Raw genomic sequence first — 18969 nt, 5'->3', positions numbered from 1 at the left:
CACTACGACCAAACAAAGGCTTTCAGGGAGGGACTGGCATCCCCGTTTGACTGTGTTTATGTTACAGTGACACCAAGAGGACAACGCGGTAAATATATTTTTTTAATTTCTAAGCTGAAAAATATGATATATTTGCAAAGTGAAAATGGCTTTGAAATATCACAACAGAAAATGCAGCTGTATAATATCTAACTCAAAGAAATAAAACATGGTTGACAGTATTTTTTAAGTTTAATGGAATTATTATTATTATTATTAGTAGTAGTAGTAGTAGTAGTAGTAGTAGTAGTAGTAGTATTAATAAAAAATACTATTATTAATCATAATAATAATAATAATAATAATAATAATAATAATAATAATAATAATAATAATAATAATAATAACTTATTTTTGTTGTAAAATAAGTCTTACCTCATCAGAAGTCTTCCTCCTGTCAGGAAGAACCAGTGTGTTTGCATGACTGCCAGGAACTATAGTGGATCCAATACTCATCCTGGGTCCAACTAACATGTACCGCTTGTCTCCTGATCTGTACTGGATGCTGTGACACAGTGTCCCATCATAATTTGTCTCTTGGAGGTATTTAGAGGTGTAGTCTGTAGACTTGGAGCACTGCATTGCAATCAGCACTATGATACTGATGATAAAAAGCACTGACACTGAGCCCAAAGTTAGCATCAGATAAAAAGTCACATTACTGTCCTCATCATCCGTAGCAGAACTCTTCACATCAGAAGCAGCAAAAGCCTCTTTGGGCTCCACCAGTTTGACAGTGACACTGGCTGTTGCTGAGAGTGACACGTTGCCATTGTCTTTCACCAGTATGACCAGTTTGTGCTCAGCCTCGTCTGTCTCTGTGAAGGAGCGAAGTGTTCTGATCTGTCCTGTGTAGCGGTCCAAACCAAACAGACTGTGGTCACTCACTTCCTGCAGTGAGAACAGCAACCAGCCGTTATATCCTATATCAGCGTCATAGGCTCTGACTTTGGTCACCAACTTCCTTGCCTCCATATTGCGGGGAATCTCCACCACACCTTCAGCAGAGCCGTTGGAGCTGAGTGGAAACAGGATGACTGGAGCGTTGTCGTTCTGGTCCAGAATGAACACGTTCACTGTGACGTTGCTGCTCAGTGACGGACTTCCAGAGTCTGTGGCAACAACTTGGAACTGGAACGTTTTCAGAGTCTCATAGTCAAAACTTTTTAGAGCCAGTATATCGCCAGTTTCGCTGTTGATGTTGAGGAATGACGTCACCTTACTGGCAACATCTGAAATATGATAGGAAATGAGAGCATTCTCCCCCTCATCAAAGTCCGACGCTTTTACAAAAAAAACTGAGGCTCCAGGAGTGTTATTTTCCGTGATGTAGAAAGTGTAAGGGCTCTCCGAAAATGCAGGGCTGTTGTCGTTCTTATCTGACACAAACACGCTTATAGTTTTTTCTGAAGTCAGTGCTGGTTCACCAGCGTCTTTCGCAATTATTGTGATGTCATATGTTATTTTTCTTTCCCTGTCAAGCTGCGACTTAGTAACAACAGCAAACATGTTGTCTTGCATTGACGGGGTCAGTTTAAAGGGACTCTCTTCTGAGACGTAGCTAATTATTTTACCATTTATTCCAGAATCCAGATCAGTAATGCTGATGAGCGCTACGGTTGTACCCGGTCTAGAGTCCTCTGGAACAGCACCCGATAACGACGCAACCTCTATTACGGGATAATTATCATTTTTATCCTCAATTTTTATGATAACACTTTTTTCTGTCGTGAATGGAATTGCTCCTTTATCGGAGGCACTTACATCAATGTGATAGCTGTCTTGTGCTTCGAAGTCCACATTACCCTTGACAGTTATTTCCCCACTAACTGGGTGGATATCAAACAGCTCTCTGATTTTACCTTTAACCTCAGCGCCAAATGAAAAAACAACTTCTCCGTTTGTCCCATCGTCCAAGTCGGTTGCGTTCACTTGAATGACAGTTGTGCCTATCGGCGCGTTCTCTTGTAGCACCGCTAAATACGTGTCCTTGCTGAACACTGGCATATTGTCATTAACATCTAAAACGTCTATGCAAATTTCAGTTGTGCCACTTTTATGGGGATTCCCACCATCTACGGCTGTTAAAATTAATTTATGCATATTTTTTAGTTCTCTGTCAAGTTGTCTTTGCAATTGTAGAACTGGAATTTTACCCTCTCTTCCGCGATCTTTTATTTCTAAACGAAAATATTCATTCTGGCTTAATTTATACTGTTGCACTGAGTTTATCCCACCATCAGGATCGAGAGCATTTTGCAACGGATATCGAGCCCCTGGCAGCGCTGATTCCGAAATCTCCAGCCTCTTTGTTTTGTCAGAAAAGGTGGGTGAGTGATCGTTCAGATCTGTGATCTCAACATTAACATAGTGTACTTCTAGCGGATTTTCAAGAACTATTTTAAGATTTACCAAACACGCACTGCTGTCTCTGCACACCTCCTCTCGGTCTATTCTCCGGTTGGTATAAAGGACACCGTCTTTCTCATTTACCTTGAAAAGAGGTTCGGTCGAGCCAGGCATAATGCGAAATCCCCTCTGCCTCATGTGAGTAAGGCCTATTCCCAAATCTTTAGATATATTTCCAACAAAAATTCCTTCTTTTAGCTCCTCGGGTATTGAATAACTCAGCTGAGCGGATGATGCTTCGAAGAATAGGAGCAATATCAAAACGGCGAGCAAACAGGGTGGTCGCAGTCGCCATTTCTCCGAGCTCTTTTGTTCCATTTTCTGAGAAAAAAGTCGTAATCCAAAGGTATCCATAATCACCCACGTATTTATTTTAGCAGGAACCCATTATTAAATCATTGAAATGAGGGAAGAACACAGGAACACGGCTGCAACGGTGCAGCGAAAGGTCTCTCCGGTCTGACAAAACGCGAATGGGATGTCGGTGCGTCGAAGTCGTGAGATGCTCTGGTGGTTAAGTGATGCCACCTTGTGAATGTTTGTAATAATGCACCTAATCTAGAGTCATTACTCGGGAAGTCAAATAGTGCTATGGTATAATAATAATTAAAAAAAAAAAAAAAAAGAAAAAGAGTTCCAGCACCACTCAAAACTTAAACATGAATAGTTACTCACCTCATCAGAAGTCTTCCTCCTGTCAGGGAGAACCAGTGTGTTTGCATGACTGCCAGGAACTATAGTGGATCCAATACTCATCCTGGGTCCAACTAACATGTACCGCTTGTCTCCTGATCTGTACTGGATGCTGTGACACAGTGTCCCATCATAATTTGTCTCTTGGAGGTATTTAGAGGTGTAGTCTGTAGACTTGGAGCACTGCATTGCAATCAGCACTATGATACTGATGATAAAAAGCACTGACACTGAGCCCAAAGTTATCATCAGATAAAAAGTCACATTACTGTCCTCATCATCCGTCGCAGAACTCTTCACATCAGAAGCAGCAAAAGCCTCTTTGGGCTCCACCAGTTTCACAGTGACACTGGCTGTTGCTGAGAGTGACACGTTGCCATTGTCTTTCACCAGTATGACCAGTTTGTGCTCAGCCTCGTCTGTCTCTGTGAAGGAGCGAAGTGTTCTGATCTGTCCTGTGTAGCGGTCCAAACCAAACAGACTGTGGTCACTCACTTCCTGCAGTGAGAACAGCAACCAGCCGTTATATCCTATATCAGCGTCATAGGCTCTGACTTTGGTCACCAACTTCCTTGCCTCCATATTGCGGGGAATCTCCACCACACCTGCAGCAGAGCCGTTGGAGCTGAGTGGAAACAGGATGACTGGAGCGTTGTCGTTCTGATCCAGAATGAACACGTTCACTGTGACGTTGCTGCTCAGTGATGGACTTCCAGAGTCTGTGGCAACAACTTGAAACTGGAATGTTTTCAGAGTCTCATAGTCAAAGCTTTTTAAGGCAGATATTTGACCATTTTCTGAATTAATGTTGAGGAATGATGTTACATCATTTTCAGTCCCTACTCTAACAATGTTAAAAGAAATTGCTGCATTTTCATTCACATCATTGTCTGTTGCACTCACAGAAAGTATTGGCTTTCCTGCAACATTATTCTCTTGGAGGTAAAAACTAAATGTGTTTTGGATGAATTTAGGACTGTTGTCATTTACATCTAATATCTGAACATTAAGAGTTTTAAAAGTAGAGAGGGGAGGCTCACCACAGTCAGTGGCTTGTATTATTATTTCATAACTTGACATCTTCTCTCTATCTAATGCTCCTTTAGTGACTACAGAATATATGTTCTCTTTATAAGAAGGTTTTAATTCAAAAGGGACATCATTCATTATACGTGAAATTATTTTACCATTGACCCCAGAGTCCTTATCGGTCATGCTAATTAGAGAAATAACTGTCCCAGGTTTTGAATCTTCGGATACGGCATTTGACAATGATGTGACTTCTATTTCTGGTGCATTGTCGTTGATGTCTTTTATCTTAATAATAACTCTGCACCCTCCCATTAATGGAGGGGTTCCTTTGTCTGATGCCTCAACATCCAGTTTATAGATTTCGGACTCTTCAAAATCTAAGCGTTCTTTTAACTTAATGTGTCCAGTTAAATTGTCCAACTCAAATATGTCATAAACTTTGCGGGCTAATGCTTTGCTCAGGTTATACTCTATTTCTCCATTAATTCCTTCATCTGGATCTCTTGCATTTACCCTTGTGACGGTTGTACCAACTGGGACATTTTCATATATTTCTACTTGATAAGTATTCTGAGAAAAAGTTGGTCGATTGTCATTAATATCAAGCACAAGAATGGAGACGTTTAATGTTCCTGATCTCTGAGGTTTGCCACCATCAACTGCTGTAACCAGTAAAGAAAGTTTATCCTTAATTTCTCTGTCTAAAGCTCTCTTCAGAACCAAAAATGGTGTTTTGTCTTCGTCACTTTGGATTATTTCAATTTCAAAATGATCATTTGCCGATAATGTATATGTACGGATAGAGTTTATGCCAGCATCAGGGTCGCGGGCTGCGTGTAACTGAAACCGTGTTCCTGGCGATGTGTGTTCCGCTATTTGAATCTGTTGTTCCTCTTCAGTAAAGCTTGGTGAATGGTCATTTACATCCGTAATTTCTACAACAATATGATGCATTTCCAATGGATTTTCAACAAGAATCTTTAGCTCCATTAGACACAAACCAGTCCCCTGGCACAGCTGCTCTCTGTCTATTTTTTGACGTATCTGTAAGGCACCACTGTTCGGATTCACCTCAAAATGGCTGTCCTTGGATCCCGAAACCACACGGAATCTTCTATCCGCCAGAGACGCCTTGTCGAGGCCGAGATCCTTAGCTACGTTTCCCACAAGGGTTCCCTCCTTCATCTCCTCCGGAATAGAGTAGCGCAAGTCTCCACGAGCCAGCTCGCCAAAGAACAGGAGCAAGGTGACGTGAACAGCAAACCAGCAATATCCACATGATCGGCATCGTCTTTCACTCTCCATTTTAACGGGAAAAAACACGCACACTACATGTGAAGACAGTTCGGTTCCTCTTGCAATATTTTTTTGTTTCTCCAACCAAACGGCCGCACGTCAAATGTTCTCTGTGTAGCGGTTCCCAAACAAAAGCCGTCTATTGGGGTGGGACGAAGCTTTATGCAGCCACGCTGATGTTACACTGACACCTGCAGGCCAACTCCCTCAATTGCCTTGAACCTGTTGTAGGCGTTCTCCTCAGTGTAATTTGAGAACACACTGTTCAATCAAATAAACGATATCTCGATAATCGTAGATTAAACTTGTTCTATTATCTCACTGTAGTTAAACACAATTCGTCCATTTAAATAAATACAGTTCTTGTATTATAATTAGAAGTTCTAGTAGTAGCAGCAGCAACAACATTATTAGAAGTACTATGTTCTTGGTTGTATTAGCAGTAGTTAAATATATAGTTTCACTGAACTTTACACATTGCATTAGATGAAAGCGTGTTGCCATTTTCAGCACCATGGACAGCATCTCTGGTGGAGAGATGGGGAGGGAGGCCTGCTGTGCAAGCATCTAAGACAATATCTTCAGTTATATCCTGTATTGATACTTATGATGTTAAGTAATCTTGTTAAATATACGATTTCACTTTTTAAAAAATGTGGAAGAGTTAGGAGAGAGTAAAAGTTTCCGAATTGAACACAAAGTCCACACGCAATGTTGTCACATGAACACCAGTGAAAAACATTGATTCTTAGCATATTTTGAGGACGGGATAAAAATCTTACCTCGTCGGAAGCCTTCCTCCTGTCAGGGAGAACCAGTGTGTTTGCATGACTGCCAGGAACTATAGTGGATCCAATGCTCATCCTGGGTCCAACTAACATGTACCGCTTGTCTCCTGATCTGTACTGGATGCTGTGACACAGTGTCCCATCATAATTTGTCTCTTGAAGGTATTTAGAGGTGTAGTCTGTAGACTTGGAGCACTGCATTGCAATCAGCACTATGATACTGATAATGAAAAGCACTGACACTGAGCCCAAAGTTATCATCAGATAAAAAGTCACATTACTGTCCTCATCATCCGTCGCAGAACTCTTCACATCAGAAGCAGCAAAAGCCTCTTTGGGCTCCACCAGTTTCACAGTGACACTGGCTGTTGCTGAGAGTGACACGTTGCCATTGTCTTTCACCAGTATGACCAGTTTGTGCTCAGCCTCGTCTGTCTCTGTGAAGGAGCGAAGTGTTCTGATCTGTCCTGTGTAGCGGTCCAAACCAAACAGACTGTGGTCACTCACTTCCTGCAGTGAGAACAGCAACCAGCCGTTATATCCTATATCAGCGTCATAGGCTCTGACTTTGGTCACCAACTTCCTTGCCTCCATATTGCGGGGAATCTCCACCACACCTGCAGCAGAGCCGTTGGAGCTGAGTGGAAACAGGATGACTGGAGCGTTGTCGTTCTGGTCCAGAATGAACACGTTCACTGTGACGTTGCTGCTAAGTGACGGACTTCCAGAGTCTGTGGCAACAACTTGGAACTGGAACGTCTTCAGAGTTTCATAGTCAAAACTTTTTAGGGCAGAGATTTGTCCATTTTCTGAATTTATATTTAGGAAAGATAGCATGTCATTCTGGCTCCCATCTCTAGCGATATGATAAGTAATTACTGCGTTGTCGTTCAAATCAACATCTGTTGCACTCACAGAGAATATGGGATTTCCAGCAACATTATTTTCCACCAAATAAAAAACGGGGGAGTTTTGTTCAAATTGCGGTTTGTTGTCATTTACATCAGAGACTCGAATGTTGATTATTTTAATCGCAGATAATGGCGGATCCCCACAATCGGTAGCTTTGATTACTATTTCGTATATAAACACTTCCTCACGATCCAGCAAACCCGTTGTCACAACAGAGTACGTGTTCTCCTTGTAGGAAGGCTTTAACTCGAATGGCACGTCATTTGTTATGTGTGAAATTATTTTTCCATTGACACCAGAGTCTCTGTCTTTCACACCTATCAGCGAAATTACAGTTCCCGGTTTCGAGTCTTCGGGAACAGTGTTTGATAGTGACGTTACGTCTATTTCCGGTGGATTGTCGTTCGCGTCAATTATCTTTACAATGACTCTACACTCACCTGTCGATGGCGGTGTTCCTTTATCTGAGGCTTCAATATCAAGCTCATATAAATTGTTTTCTTCATAGTCTAGTGGTCCTTTTAATGTGATCTCTCCACTTAGTTTGTCCAATTCAAAAATTTTATAGACGTCTTTTTTCAGAGTTTTCCCGAGGCTGTACTGTATTTCCCCGTTAGCCCCCTCATCGAGATCCGTCGCATTCATTTTAAACACTGATGTGCCAATTGGAACATTTTCCTGAATTAAAACTTCATAAATCTCCTGGCTAAACATGGGACGATTATCGTTCATGTCAATAACAGTAATTGAAATATTCAGTGTACCTGATCTTTGAGGTTTCCCTCCATCCAGTGCTGTTACCAGGAGGTTGTGTCTATCCTTCTGCTCTCTGTCTAACGATTTCTTCAGTACTAAGAACGGTATTTTACCGGAATCGCTCTGTCGGAGGTTTAATTCAAAATATTCATTCGTCGTCAAAGAGTATGTTCGAACTGAGTTCACTCCGGCATCGGGATCACGGGCTGTGTGCAGCTGAAATCGCCTTCCCGTCAATGTGTGTTCGGCTATTTCCAAATTCTGTTCTTTTTCGGGAAAACTGGGAGAATGGTCGTTAATGTCGGTGATCTCTACATTTACGTAGTGCACCTCCAAAGGACTTTCCACCAAGATTTTTAGCTCCATAACACAGGCGCCGCTGCCGTGACAGAGCACCTCTCTGTCAGTGCGCTTGAGCACATATAAAGCCCCGCTATTTTGGTTTACATCAAAAACCGCGTCTTCGTTTTCAGACACAGCCCGGAAACGTCGATCAGACAAAGAGCTTATGTCCAAACCAAGATCCTTTGCGACATTTCCAACAACAGTTCCCAGTCCTACCTCCTCCGGAATCGAATACCTGATCTGAGCGGAGGCCGGGCTTCCGCAGAGAAGAAGTAGAGACAAATTAAAATAAATGAAAGAACGTGCCCATGTCCGAATGCCAGTATCCTTCCCCATCGTCGTTCAAGCGGCCACACAGTCAATATCCAAAAAATAATCTTGATCCAACCTTGTCAGTAAGGCATTTTCACAGTACCCAGTGGTTCGCGCTGCTGGGCTCCTTGACTCAAAGGCCACTGCTGACTGACCAATATGACAAACAAAGAGGCGGTGAGGGAGGGACAACGCTGATTTCTTTTTTCTTTTCTTTTTTTTTTTTTTTTGTTACCGAGGCAACAGTGACACCCAGGGATACACGAGGAGAACACACTATCAAAATATTATTTGTCACGTTAATACCCCAAAGAAGAGACAAAATATGATCAAAATACGACATGCAATTTTCTAAATAAAAATATATTTAAAATAAATAAATAACATTTCAGACGTAAAAAAAAAAATGCCATGTCTTTAATTTAAGCCCCCTTTGTGTCTTAAATGTTATAGTCACTCTGAAGTCGCATGAAGCTCATTCAAAACCCGTGTGCACCGTGCAATATAAATGACAAATTATTATAAATAAAAATGTGATTCTTTGTTTCATTACACTGAGACAATGTTTGGAAAATTAATAAAACTCAGACCATCTCTGCAAAGGATCACTGCATTGTAATCTGTGAACAATAATAGCCACAACTCACACTACACCACAGATCTGCTGCATCAAGGAACAAAATAGTAAGACTTTGAACGTCTGTGCATATATAAAGGAGACCCACACACAACATGTGGAAAGCAAATCTGCTGGTCAAAACTGACTTCACTGTATCCAAGACCTGACAATTACATAAAAAGCATGTGTATCATTCATTCATCATTTGCTTCTTTCTGAGATCAGGGTCACGGGGAGCATGTGTATGACGAGTGAAAAAAAAAAGAACAAACAAATGATGTGGTAGGATGTATGCAACACTTTAGCTTCAATTATTAGCGTGCTGCAAAGTTATTTTATGAATTAATTAAATAAAAAACAGTGAGTTTCTGGACACACATAATAAATTAGGACCTGTATGCATTTGTAGGCGATAGGTTGTATCAATCAAAATGATCAATTCCTACCTCATCAGAAGTCTTCCTCCTGTCAGGTAGAACCAGTGTGTTTGCATGACTGCCAGGAACTATAGTGGATCCAATACTCATCCTGGGTCCAACTAACATGTACCGCTTGTCTCCTGATCTGTACTGGATGCTGTGACACAGTGTCCCATCATAATTTGTCTCTTGAAGGTATTTAGAGGTGTAGTCTGTAGACTTGGAGCACTGCATTGCAATCAGCACTATGATACTGATAATAAAAAGCACTGACACTGAGCCCAGAGTTATCATCAGATAAAAAGTCACATTACTGTCCTCATCATCCGTCGCAGAACTCTTCACATCAGAAGCAGCAAAAGCCTCTTTGGGCTCCACCAGTTTGACAGTGACACTGGCTGTTGCTGAGAGTGACACGTTGCCATTGTCTTTCACCAGTATGACCAGTTTGTGCTCAGCCTCGTCTGTCTCTGTGAAGGAGCGAAGTGTTCTGATCTGTCCTGTGTAGCGGTCCAAACCAAACAGACTGTGGTCACTCACTTCCTGCAGTGAGAACAGCAACCAGCCGTTATATCCTATATCAGCGTCATAGGCTCTGACTTTGGTCACCAACTTCCTTGCCTCCATATTGCGGGGAATCTCCACCACACCTTCAGCAGAGCCGTTGGAGCTGAGTGGAAACAGGATGACTGGAGCGTTGTCGTTCTGGTCCAGAATGAACACGTTCACTGTGACGTTGCTGCTCAGTGATGGAGTCCCAGAGTCTGTGGCAACAACTTGGAACTGGAACGTTTTCAGAGTCTCATAGTCAAAGCTCTTAAGAGCGAGGATGTCCCCAGTTTCAGAGTTAATATTCAGAAAAGATGCCATGTCTTTTTGACCTCCCTCCCCCCGACTGATATGGTAGGAGACTGCAGCATTTTCATTTAAGTCTTCATCTGATGCGCTAACAGAAAATATTGATGCTCCTTGAACATTGTTCTCTGATAGATATAATTCTAATGGACTGTGTGAAAACTTTGGGACATTATCATTAACATCAGACACCTGAATACTCATAGTTTTGAAACTAGAAAGTGGAGGTTCTCCATAGTCTGTGGCAGTGATTAAAATCTCATAATATGAGCGACTTTCCCTGTCCAGAGTTTGTTTTGTCACTAGTGAATACATATTTTCTTTAAAAGACGGTTTTAATGTAAAAGGAGCATCATCTGGCAGACTACACCTGACTTTACCATTAAGGCCTGAATCAATGTCTGTCACGCTGATAAGGGAGATCACAGTTCCATGTTTTGAGTCTTCTGGGACCGTGCTAGATATTGATGTCACTTCTATTTCTGGTTTATTATCATTTATATCCTGGATTTTTATTATGACTCTGCAGTCTGTTGTCATTGGAGGTTGACCTCTGTCTGAAGCTTTAATATCTAACTTGAAAACCTTTGTCGCTTCATAGTCAATATTTCCAGTAACCCGAATCTCACCTGTATTTATGTCTAAACTAAATAACTTCAAAACATTCAGGCTAATGTCTTCACCAAATGCATACTCAACATCCCCATTAATGCCCTCATCTAGATCACTTGCATGGACTTTAGTTACAACTGTGTTTAAAGCAACATTTTCCTTCAAGTCCACAGAATAAACTTCTTTTACAAAAGTAGGTCTATTATCATTTATATCAAGAACTTTTATGGTGATATTAAGATGTGCTGATTTAGCAGGAGTCCCTCCATCCATGGCCGATAAAACCAAGCTATGGTTTGTTTTTTGTTCCCTGTCTAAGGGCTTTTGTAACACTAAGAAAGGGATTTTATCTTCTTCTCTGTCTCGAATTTCAAGATTAAAATGTTCGTTCTGACTAAGTTTATAACGTTGGACTGAATTAATTCCAAGATCGGGATCATGAGCGGCTGGCAACTGAAATCTTGCTCCCGGTAAAGTGCTCTCTGATATTTCTATAATTTTTGCTTTCTCTACAAAAGTCGGCGCGTGGTCGTTAGTATCCGTTATTTCGACTGTCACATAATGGATTTCCAATGGATCCTCAACGACAATTTTTAAATCTATAACGCAAGCACTATTTCTGTCGCATATCTGTTCTCGATCGAGATTCCTGTGAACATGCAGGATCCCATTGTTCGGGTTTACCTCAAAAAGCGCGTCCTGGGCTCCAGAAACAATGCGAAAACGCCTGTTCGCCAAAGTACTGACATCAAGGCCCAAATCCTTGGCAACATTTCCAATAACAGACCCCAGTTTAATTTCCTCCGGAGTTGAGTACTTGATTTGTGCTAAAACAAGCTCGTCGAAGCAAAATAGCAGGGAGAAAGGGAGGATAACCGTCCAAGACATCATTCCGTCTCTCAGTCCTTTGTCTTCAAATATGTAATCGTTTAAAATAGCCTCAGTTGTTATCTTCAAATGAATAAATAAAAAAAACAACAAAAAACTCAGCTATCCTGAAAATGAAGGTGATAAATCCGCGTTCGCAGACGAAAGCGCTGCTAGAAATCCGAGGCTGTATGTCATCTTTATGTCGGCGGGGAGTGAATGCACTGAGGAAAGAGGCAGTCTGTTTTGACTGAAACCTTTGCAATGTAACACTGTCACCTAGTGGACTTTATGATACTCTTATTGAAAAAAAAAAAAAAAAAAAAAAAAACGAGGTGGCTTGTTGAAGTACACTTCTGCACGCGATGCCACAAGCGGTACGTTATTTTTTAAATTGGCCTTTTCCCGAAACAATTTCGGACAACACAAATTAAAGTTACAGCATCCATCCATCTACCAAAATGCTCCTGTATGAATGTATTTTTAGTTTAATTTCAGTAAGACCGAGATATATATCAAACGACACGTTGCTGTCACTGAAAATGTGATTTTAGGTAATACGGAAACGCCACTGTTTCTAGACCATCACTTTATTTTTTGGAAGAATGGTCAGCAAATGTGACATTTAATGTGAAAAATTCAACGAAAAAACGAATTAAAAGAATTCATTGGCAATTCACCAGCAATCAAACTTAATATGTATACTAAAGATACAGACCACAAATTCAATCGCCGTGGAAAATGCAATATGAGGGAAAACCCACACAAAAAAATCATTTAAAATTACTACATGAGCAGCAACAGCGCCATTGAAATTCTGCCGTTTTCAGGTCGTGGGTTTGCGCGCCGGCGCTAAAGAAAGTCGCTTTCCATACAACTTAATGCACTGCACTTGATCGTTTCCAGCATTGTTTTCCCCGAAATGGCATCAAAAGTGCACTCTCCACATGTACTACAATTAAATGTCATACCATGCTTTAGGAATGTGCCAACTTAATTATTTTTATATCAAAGCTTTATCTTACCTCATCAGAAGTCTTCCTCCTGTCAGGGAGAACCAGTGTGTTGGCATGACTGCCAGGAACTATAGTGGATCCAATACTCATCCTGGGTCCAACTAACATGTACCGCTTGTCTCCTGATCTGTACTGGATGCTGTGACACAGTGTCCCATCATAATTTGTCTCTTGGAGGTATTTAGAGGTGTAGTCTGTAGACTTGGAGCACTGCATTGCAATCAGCACTATGATACTGATGATAAAAAGCACTGACACTGAGCCCAAAGTTAGCATCAGATAAAAAGTCACATTACTGTCCTCATCATCCGTCGTAGAACTCTTCACATCAGAAGCAGCAAAAGCCTCTTTGGGCTCCACCAGTTTCACAGTGACACTGGCTGTTGCTGAGAGTGACACGTTGCCATTGTCTTTCACCAGTATGACCAGTTTGTGCTCAGCCTCGTCTGTCTCTGTGAAGGAGCGAAGTGTTCTGATCTGTCCTGTGTAGCGGTCCAAACCAAACAGACTGTGGTCACTCACTTCCTGCAGTGAGAACAGCAACCAGCCGTTATATCCTATATCAGCGTCATAGGCTCTGACTTTGGTCACCAACTTCCTTGCCTCCATATTGCGGGGAATCTCCACCACACCTGCAGCAGAGCCGTTGGAGCTGAGTGGAAACAGGATGACTGGAGCGTTGTCGTTCTGATCCAGAATGAACACGTTCACTGTGACGTTGCTGCTCAGTGACGGACTTCCAGAGTCTGTGGCAACAACTTGGAACTGGAACGTTTTCAGGGTCTCATAGTCAAAACTTTTTAGTGCCGAAATCTGCCCATTTTCTGAATTAATGTTTAAAAACGACATTACGTCATTGTGATTCCCTTCCCTCGTTATGTGATATGTAATTACCGCATTGTCACTAATATCGCCGTCTGTTGCGCTCACTGTAAATATTGTTTTCCCTGCAACGTTATTTTCTACCAGATAAAATTTTAAAGGGTTTTGTGAGAATTGAGGTCTGTTGTCGTTCACATCTGATACTTGAACATTGAGATTTTTCTTAGTAGATAAGGGAATTTCACCGCAATCTGTGGCCGTTATTGTGATTTCATAGCTTGAAACCTTTTCTCGATCCAAAAAGTCTTTGGTCACTACTGAATATATGTTCTCCTTGTATGAGGGCTTTAACTCGAAAGGGGAGTCTGATGTTATGCTTGGAATTATTTTCCCATTGACATCAGAGTCTTTATCCTTCATAGTGATGAGAGAAATAATTGTCCCTGGTTTTGAGTCTTCGGGCACGATGTTTGACAATGATGTAATTTCTATCTCCGGCGGATTGTCGTTGATGTCAATTATCTTTATGATAACTCTACACTCGCCGGTCAGTGGCGGTGTTCCTTTATCGGAAGCTTCGATGTCAAGTTTATATACGTCATTTTCTTCAAAGTCGATTGCTCCCTTTATTTTTATCTCTCCTGTTATTTCATCCAATTCAAACGTGTCATAAACTGTTGTCTTCAGAGTTGTCCCAAGACTGTATTCAATTTTGCTATTAGTACCTTCATCTGCATCAGTCGCATTAAGCCGAAATACTGAGGTACCCGCGGGAGTATTTTCTTTAATTGCGATTTGGTAAACTTCCTGACTGAAAATAGGACGGTTGTCATTACTGTCAAGAACATTCACGGAAACATTCAATGTTCCTGATCTTTGAGGTTTTCCTCCATCAACTGCAGTAACAAGTAGCGTGTGTCTGTTCTTTTGTTCTCTGTCTAACAGTTTCTTTAGCACCAGAAATGGGACTTTATCCTCATCATTTTGACGGATGTCTAATTCGAAGTGATCATTTGGGGTTAAAGTGTATGTACGAAGTGCATTAACTCCAACATCAGGGTCGCGAGCGGTGTGCAGCTGAAATCTCCTTCCTGGTAATGTCTGTTCAAAAATGTTAAATATCTGTTCTCTTTCTCTGAAACTGGGGGGGTGGTCATTTACATCTAAAATCTCCACGACAATGTAGTGTATTTCCAAAGGATTTTCAACTATAATTTTTAGCTCCATTAAACAAGCCCCGCTGCTCTGACACAGCTCTTCTCTGTCAATTTTCTTCACGATAAACAGAACGCCGCTGTCCCGGTTTACCTCAAAAAATGTCTCCTTCGACTCCGATACAACGCGGAACCGCCGGCCAGACAAAGCGCTGGTGTCGAGTCCCAGATCCTTCGCAACATTTCCAACGACAGTTCCTTCTTTTACCTCCTCGGGAACAGAGTACCTTATTTCTGCCGAAGCACTATTTCCGTCAAACAATAGCAAAGCCAAAGGAAAAGCAAACCAAAACGATTTAAAACCCCGAGTGTCTTTGTCAGTCTCAGGCCCCATTGTTGTCCCACAGCAAGGTTAAAACAAAAGAGGCGTCGCTGTAATTGATATTTGAATAAAATCCACTATGCGTTGCAAATCTTCAAACGAGGAGGTCCGTCTTGATCGGTGAGCGAGCTCATTCTAACCCTTTTTTTCCAGGACGAAAACAAAAGCATTTTGGGGCAGCGACAAAGATAGGTTTCCTAATACAATCCTGACACCCAGTGGCCACGGAGAATGCCGAAGTATGTTTTGTAGCGCTACAGTCTACCGTTATTTCCACACCAGTGCTAATATTTCAGCTTGTCTGAAACGAAAATCTTCTGCAGATGCCAGTAAAAGTCAAAAATCTGTTAAGGCCTTTATAGAGAGTAAACTTGCGTTTCAGCACCATGGATAGAGATTTGATGTCCGTCGACCCCGTGGCAATGCTTTACTGCACACACTATTTTAGTGCCGTTTTAGAAAGTTGCCTGTCAGCAAACAGGATATAGTCTTAAATGACTTAATCACCAGGCCATAAAATATACGTAGAATTTTTCAAAATTAATAATAACCATAATAATGATCAGAAATCCAGTTCACAATAAAATCTTTTTGAATGTTTACTCTTTGACAATGTTTCGTGGTTAATTGCTGAAATAATGACAATATATAACATATTTAAAGTAATAAAGAAATATGTGACAGTTGTTGACATTGTCTGTTTTGTATGACATTTTTTTTCCAGGATCTTACCTCATCAGAAGTCTTCCTCCTGTCGGGTAGAACCAGTGTGTTGGCATGGCTGCCAGGAACTATAGTGGATCCAATACTCATCCTGGGTCCAACTAACATGTACCGCTTGTCTCCTGATCTGTACTGGATGCTGTGACACAGTGTCCCATCATAATTTGTCTCTTGGAGGTATTTAGAGGTGTAGTCTGTAGACTTGGAGCACTGCATTGCAATCAGCACTATGATACTGATGATAAAAAGCACTGACACTGAGCCCAGAGTTATCATCAGATAAAAAGTCACATTACTGTCCTCATCATCCGTCGCAGAACTCTTCACATCAGAAGCAGCAAAAGCCTCTTTGGGCTCCACCAGTTTGACAGTGACAGTGGCTGTTGCTGAGAGTGACACGTTGCCATTGTCTTTCACCAGTATGACCAGTTTGTGCTCAGCCTCGTCTGTCTCTGTGAAGGAGCGAAGTGTTCTGATCTGTCCTGTGTAGCGGTCCAAACCAAACAGACTGTGGTCACTCACTTCCTGCAGTGAGAACAGCAACCAGCCGTTATATCCTATATCAGCGTCATAGGCTCTGACTTTGGTCACCAACTTCCTTGCCTCCATATTGCGGGGAATCTCCACCACACCTTCAGCAGAGCCGTTGGAGCTGAGTGGAAACAGGATGACTGGAGCGTTGTCGTTCTGATCCAGAATGAACACGTTCACTGTGACGTTGCTGCTCAGTGACGGACTTCCAGAGTCTGTGGCAACAACTTTGAACTGGAACGTTTTCAACGTCTCATAGTCAAAACTTTTTAGTGCCGAAATCTGCCCATTTTCTGAATTAATGTTTAAAAATGTTGCAAAATTTACTTGATCATGATTATCTCTGTGTATATAATAATTTACAGCTGCATTTTCATTCAAGTCTTTATCTGAAGCAGTAACAGAAAATATTGGGGAGCCAGGTACATTATTTTCTACCAGGTAAAATTCTATTGGATTGTGTAAAAATTTGGGGACATTATCATTCACATCGGAGACCTCAATATTCAGGGTTTTATATGTAGATAGAGGAGGCTGACCGCAATCTGAAGCTGTTATTTTAATTTCATAATGTGCAACTGATTCTCGATCCAAGATCTGTTTTAAGACTAATGAGTACATATTATCTTGATAAGATGGTTTTAATTCAAAAGGCACATTATCTGAAAGACTACATATAACTTTGCCATTTACACCAGCATCCAGGTCTGTAACACTAATTAAAGAAACCACAGTTCCAACTTTTGAGCCTTCAGATACCATGTTTGAGAGGGATGTCACCTCTATTTGAGGTGTATTGTCATTCATGTCCAGCACTTTGATAATAACCCTGCAGTCTGTACTCATTGGAGGTTGTCCTTTGTCAGTAGCATGGACGTCTAGTTTGAAAACTTCGTGTTTCTCAAAATCAATATCACCTTTTACTCCAATTTCCCCAGTGTTTTTATCTAATGTAAAAATATCATATAACTTTTGGTCAAGTTGAGCGCCAAAGAAATATTCTATCTCTCCATTTGCACCTTCATCCATATCAGTAGCATTCACAGTAATTACCCTCGTACCTGCTGCTACATTTTCTGGTACTGCAACTGAATATACTTCTTGAGTAAATGTGGGTTGATTGTCATTTGAATCCAGAACAATAACTGTCACATTAAGTGTTGCTGATCGTGGTGGATTCCCACCGTCAACTGCTGTCAGAGTCAGATTGTGTTCATGGTGCTTCTCGCGGTCGAGAGATTTTTGGAGAACTAAAAATGGTATCTTGTCCTCTCCCCTCTCTCGAATTTGTATATTAAAATATTCATTTTGATTTAGTTTATAAGCACGCACCGTATTGAAAACAACATCTGGGTCGTGAGCAGTTGGTAACTGGAAACGTTTGCCAGTAACGGTAGATTCGGATATTTCCAATATTTTTTCTTCAACCGGAAAACTCGGAGAATTATCGTTCACATCTACAATTTCAACACTTACATAATGTATTTCCATTGGGTTCTCGGCTACCATTTTTAGGTTGACCACACACGGCGAGACGCTTTCACAAAGCTCCTCGCGGTCAATGTTCTTATGCACACACAGCGCTCCATTATTCTGGTTAACGTCAAACTGAGCGTCTTTCGCTCCAGAAACAATACGAAACCGACGCCCTTCCAGCGAGCTGACGTCCAGTCCAAGATCCTTGGCAACATTACCAACAACGGTTCCCACTTTCACTTCCTCCGGCACTGAATACTTGATCTGAGATGAAACCAGCTCAATGCAGCAGAGCAGCACAGACAATTGGACAGCGATGTACCAGGATTGTATTCCTCGTCTTTGTCCTCGGGGTTCCATCCTTTCAATTAAAAAAAAACAAAAAACAAAAAAAACTGACATCTGCTCACGTGCAGGTCCTTCCGATAAAAGCTTGGGACAAAAATTATGTAAAGTTCCTCGACATTCCCTTTCTTCCGTTTGAAAACAACTAAAAAGGCAGTGAACCTCACCAACGTCGGCAATGCCGTTCCTTCTCCTGTGCTGAACAAAACCCATCTGGAGGAGGAAGGGCCAACGCAATCGAACAAAATGTGTGCTTATGTGACAGTGACACCTTGTGGACCGAAAACATTCTGCACAGTTCTGCTTCTGTCATACGTGATCAGCCAAAGTCATTCATACTCCAGAATAATCCAGATAATTCGACTTCAAAAACAAAAAGTAACACCGTGAAAAAATTATCAAAGGGCAAAGTAACATCCACTAAATCTTGGTAAGAAAAGGAGGGGGGAAAAGCTATTGTGTTTTAATTTATTTTAACATTAACACAAGGCTTAATTTACTAAAGATGTGCTATTGTAGAAATAAATGTCAGTTTATTATCGCAATTAAAGACAATCTAATTTTCT

General features: G+C 41.3%; 5 protein-coding genes across 6 annotated transcripts in view; all 5 read right to left on the bottom strand.

Moving 5' to 3' along the window:
* LOC142902032 (protocadherin alpha-C2-like) overlaps nucleotides 1-12149 on the bottom strand; it is a 142100-nt gene extending 129951 nt beyond the window's left edge. The window contains exon 1 of one of the 2 annotated variants that reach the window (XM_076046824.1): nucleotides 9648-12149. In XM_076046824.1, the coding sequence (XP_075902939.1) occupies nucleotides 9648-11978 (2331 nt within the window). In that variant the 5' untranslated portion in view covers nucleotides 11979-12149. Of the gene's footprint in view, nucleotides 1-3123; nucleotides 5521-9647 lie in introns of those variants that run through there. The other variant, XM_076046820.1, reaches the window with a different exon arrangement.
* Nucleotides 388-3040, bottom strand: LOC142901677 (protocadherin alpha-3-like). Its single transcript, XM_076046297.1, has one exon. It carries the CDS (start codon nucleotides 2800-2802, stop codon nucleotides 388-390), a length of 2415 nt encoding a protein of 804 aa, XP_075902412.1. The 5' UTR covers nucleotides 2803-3040.
* On the bottom strand, nucleotides 5649-8724 carry LOC142901676 (protocadherin alpha-3-like). Its single transcript, XM_076046296.1, has 2 exons — nucleotides 6252-8724; nucleotides 5649-5705 (listed from the first exon to the last, which is right to left on the bottom strand). Exons 1-2 carry the CDS (start codon nucleotides 8604-8606, stop codon nucleotides 5649-5651), a joined length of 2412 nt encoding a protein of 803 aa, XP_075902411.1. The 5' UTR covers nucleotides 8607-8724.
* An 821-nt stretch (nucleotides 12150-12970) lies between the features above and the next one.
* LOC142901717 (protocadherin alpha-8-like) lies at nucleotides 12971-15494 on the bottom strand. Its single transcript, XM_076046330.1, has one exon. The coding sequence runs from the start codon at nucleotides 15338-15340 to the stop codon at nucleotides 12971-12973; it is 2370 nt and encodes a 789-aa protein (XP_075902445.1). The 5' UTR covers nucleotides 15341-15494.
* Nucleotides 15495-15783: 289 nt separating this feature from the next.
* LOC142901716 (protocadherin alpha-8-like) lies at nucleotides 15784-18559 on the bottom strand. The gene is made up of 2 exons (XM_076046329.1): nucleotides 16061-18559; nucleotides 15784-15795 (listed from the first exon to the last, which is right to left on the bottom strand). The coding sequence occupies exons 1-2, from the start codon at nucleotides 18458-18460 to the stop codon at nucleotides 15784-15786; spliced, it is 2412 nt and encodes an 803-aa protein (XP_075902444.1). The 5' UTR covers nucleotides 18461-18559.
* Between the last annotated feature and the right edge of the window lie 410 nt (nucleotides 18560-18969).

Source organism: Nelusetta ayraudi, unplaced genomic scaffold, assembly GCF_046127955.1.
Source record: "Nelusetta ayraudi isolate G7.1 ecotype Tasmania unplaced genomic scaffold, CSIRO-AGI_Nayr_v1 ptg000090l, whole genome shotgun sequence".
Lineage (NCBI taxonomy): Eukaryota > Metazoa > Chordata > Actinopteri > Tetraodontiformes > Monacanthidae > Nelusetta > Nelusetta ayraudi.
Note: the sequence above shows the minus strand (reverse complement) of the source record. Positions and strands in the feature narration are given on the sequence as shown.

Excerpts from the sequence above, each read along its gene's own strand:
- LOC142901677 (XM_076046297.1), bottom strand. The coding sequence starts at position 2,802 with ATGGATACCTTTGGATTACGACTTTTTTCTCAGAAAATGGAACAAAAG.
- LOC142901676 (XM_076046296.1), bottom strand. The coding sequence starts at position 8,606 with ATGGGGAAGGATACTGGCATTCGGACATGGGCACGTTCTTTCATTTAT. Across the intron at positions 5,706-6,251 it reads GGAGGAAGGCTTCCGACGAG|AACGCCTACAACAGGTTCAA; the intron begins GTAAGATTTTTA and ends TACACTGAGGAG.
- LOC142901717 (XM_076046330.1), bottom strand. The coding sequence starts at position 15,340 with ATGGGGCCTGAGACTGACAAAGACACTCGGGGTTTTAAATCGTTTTGG.
- LOC142901716 (XM_076046329.1), bottom strand. The coding sequence starts at position 18,460 with ATGTCAGTTTTTTTTGTTTTTTGTTTTTTTTTAATTGAAAGGATGGAA.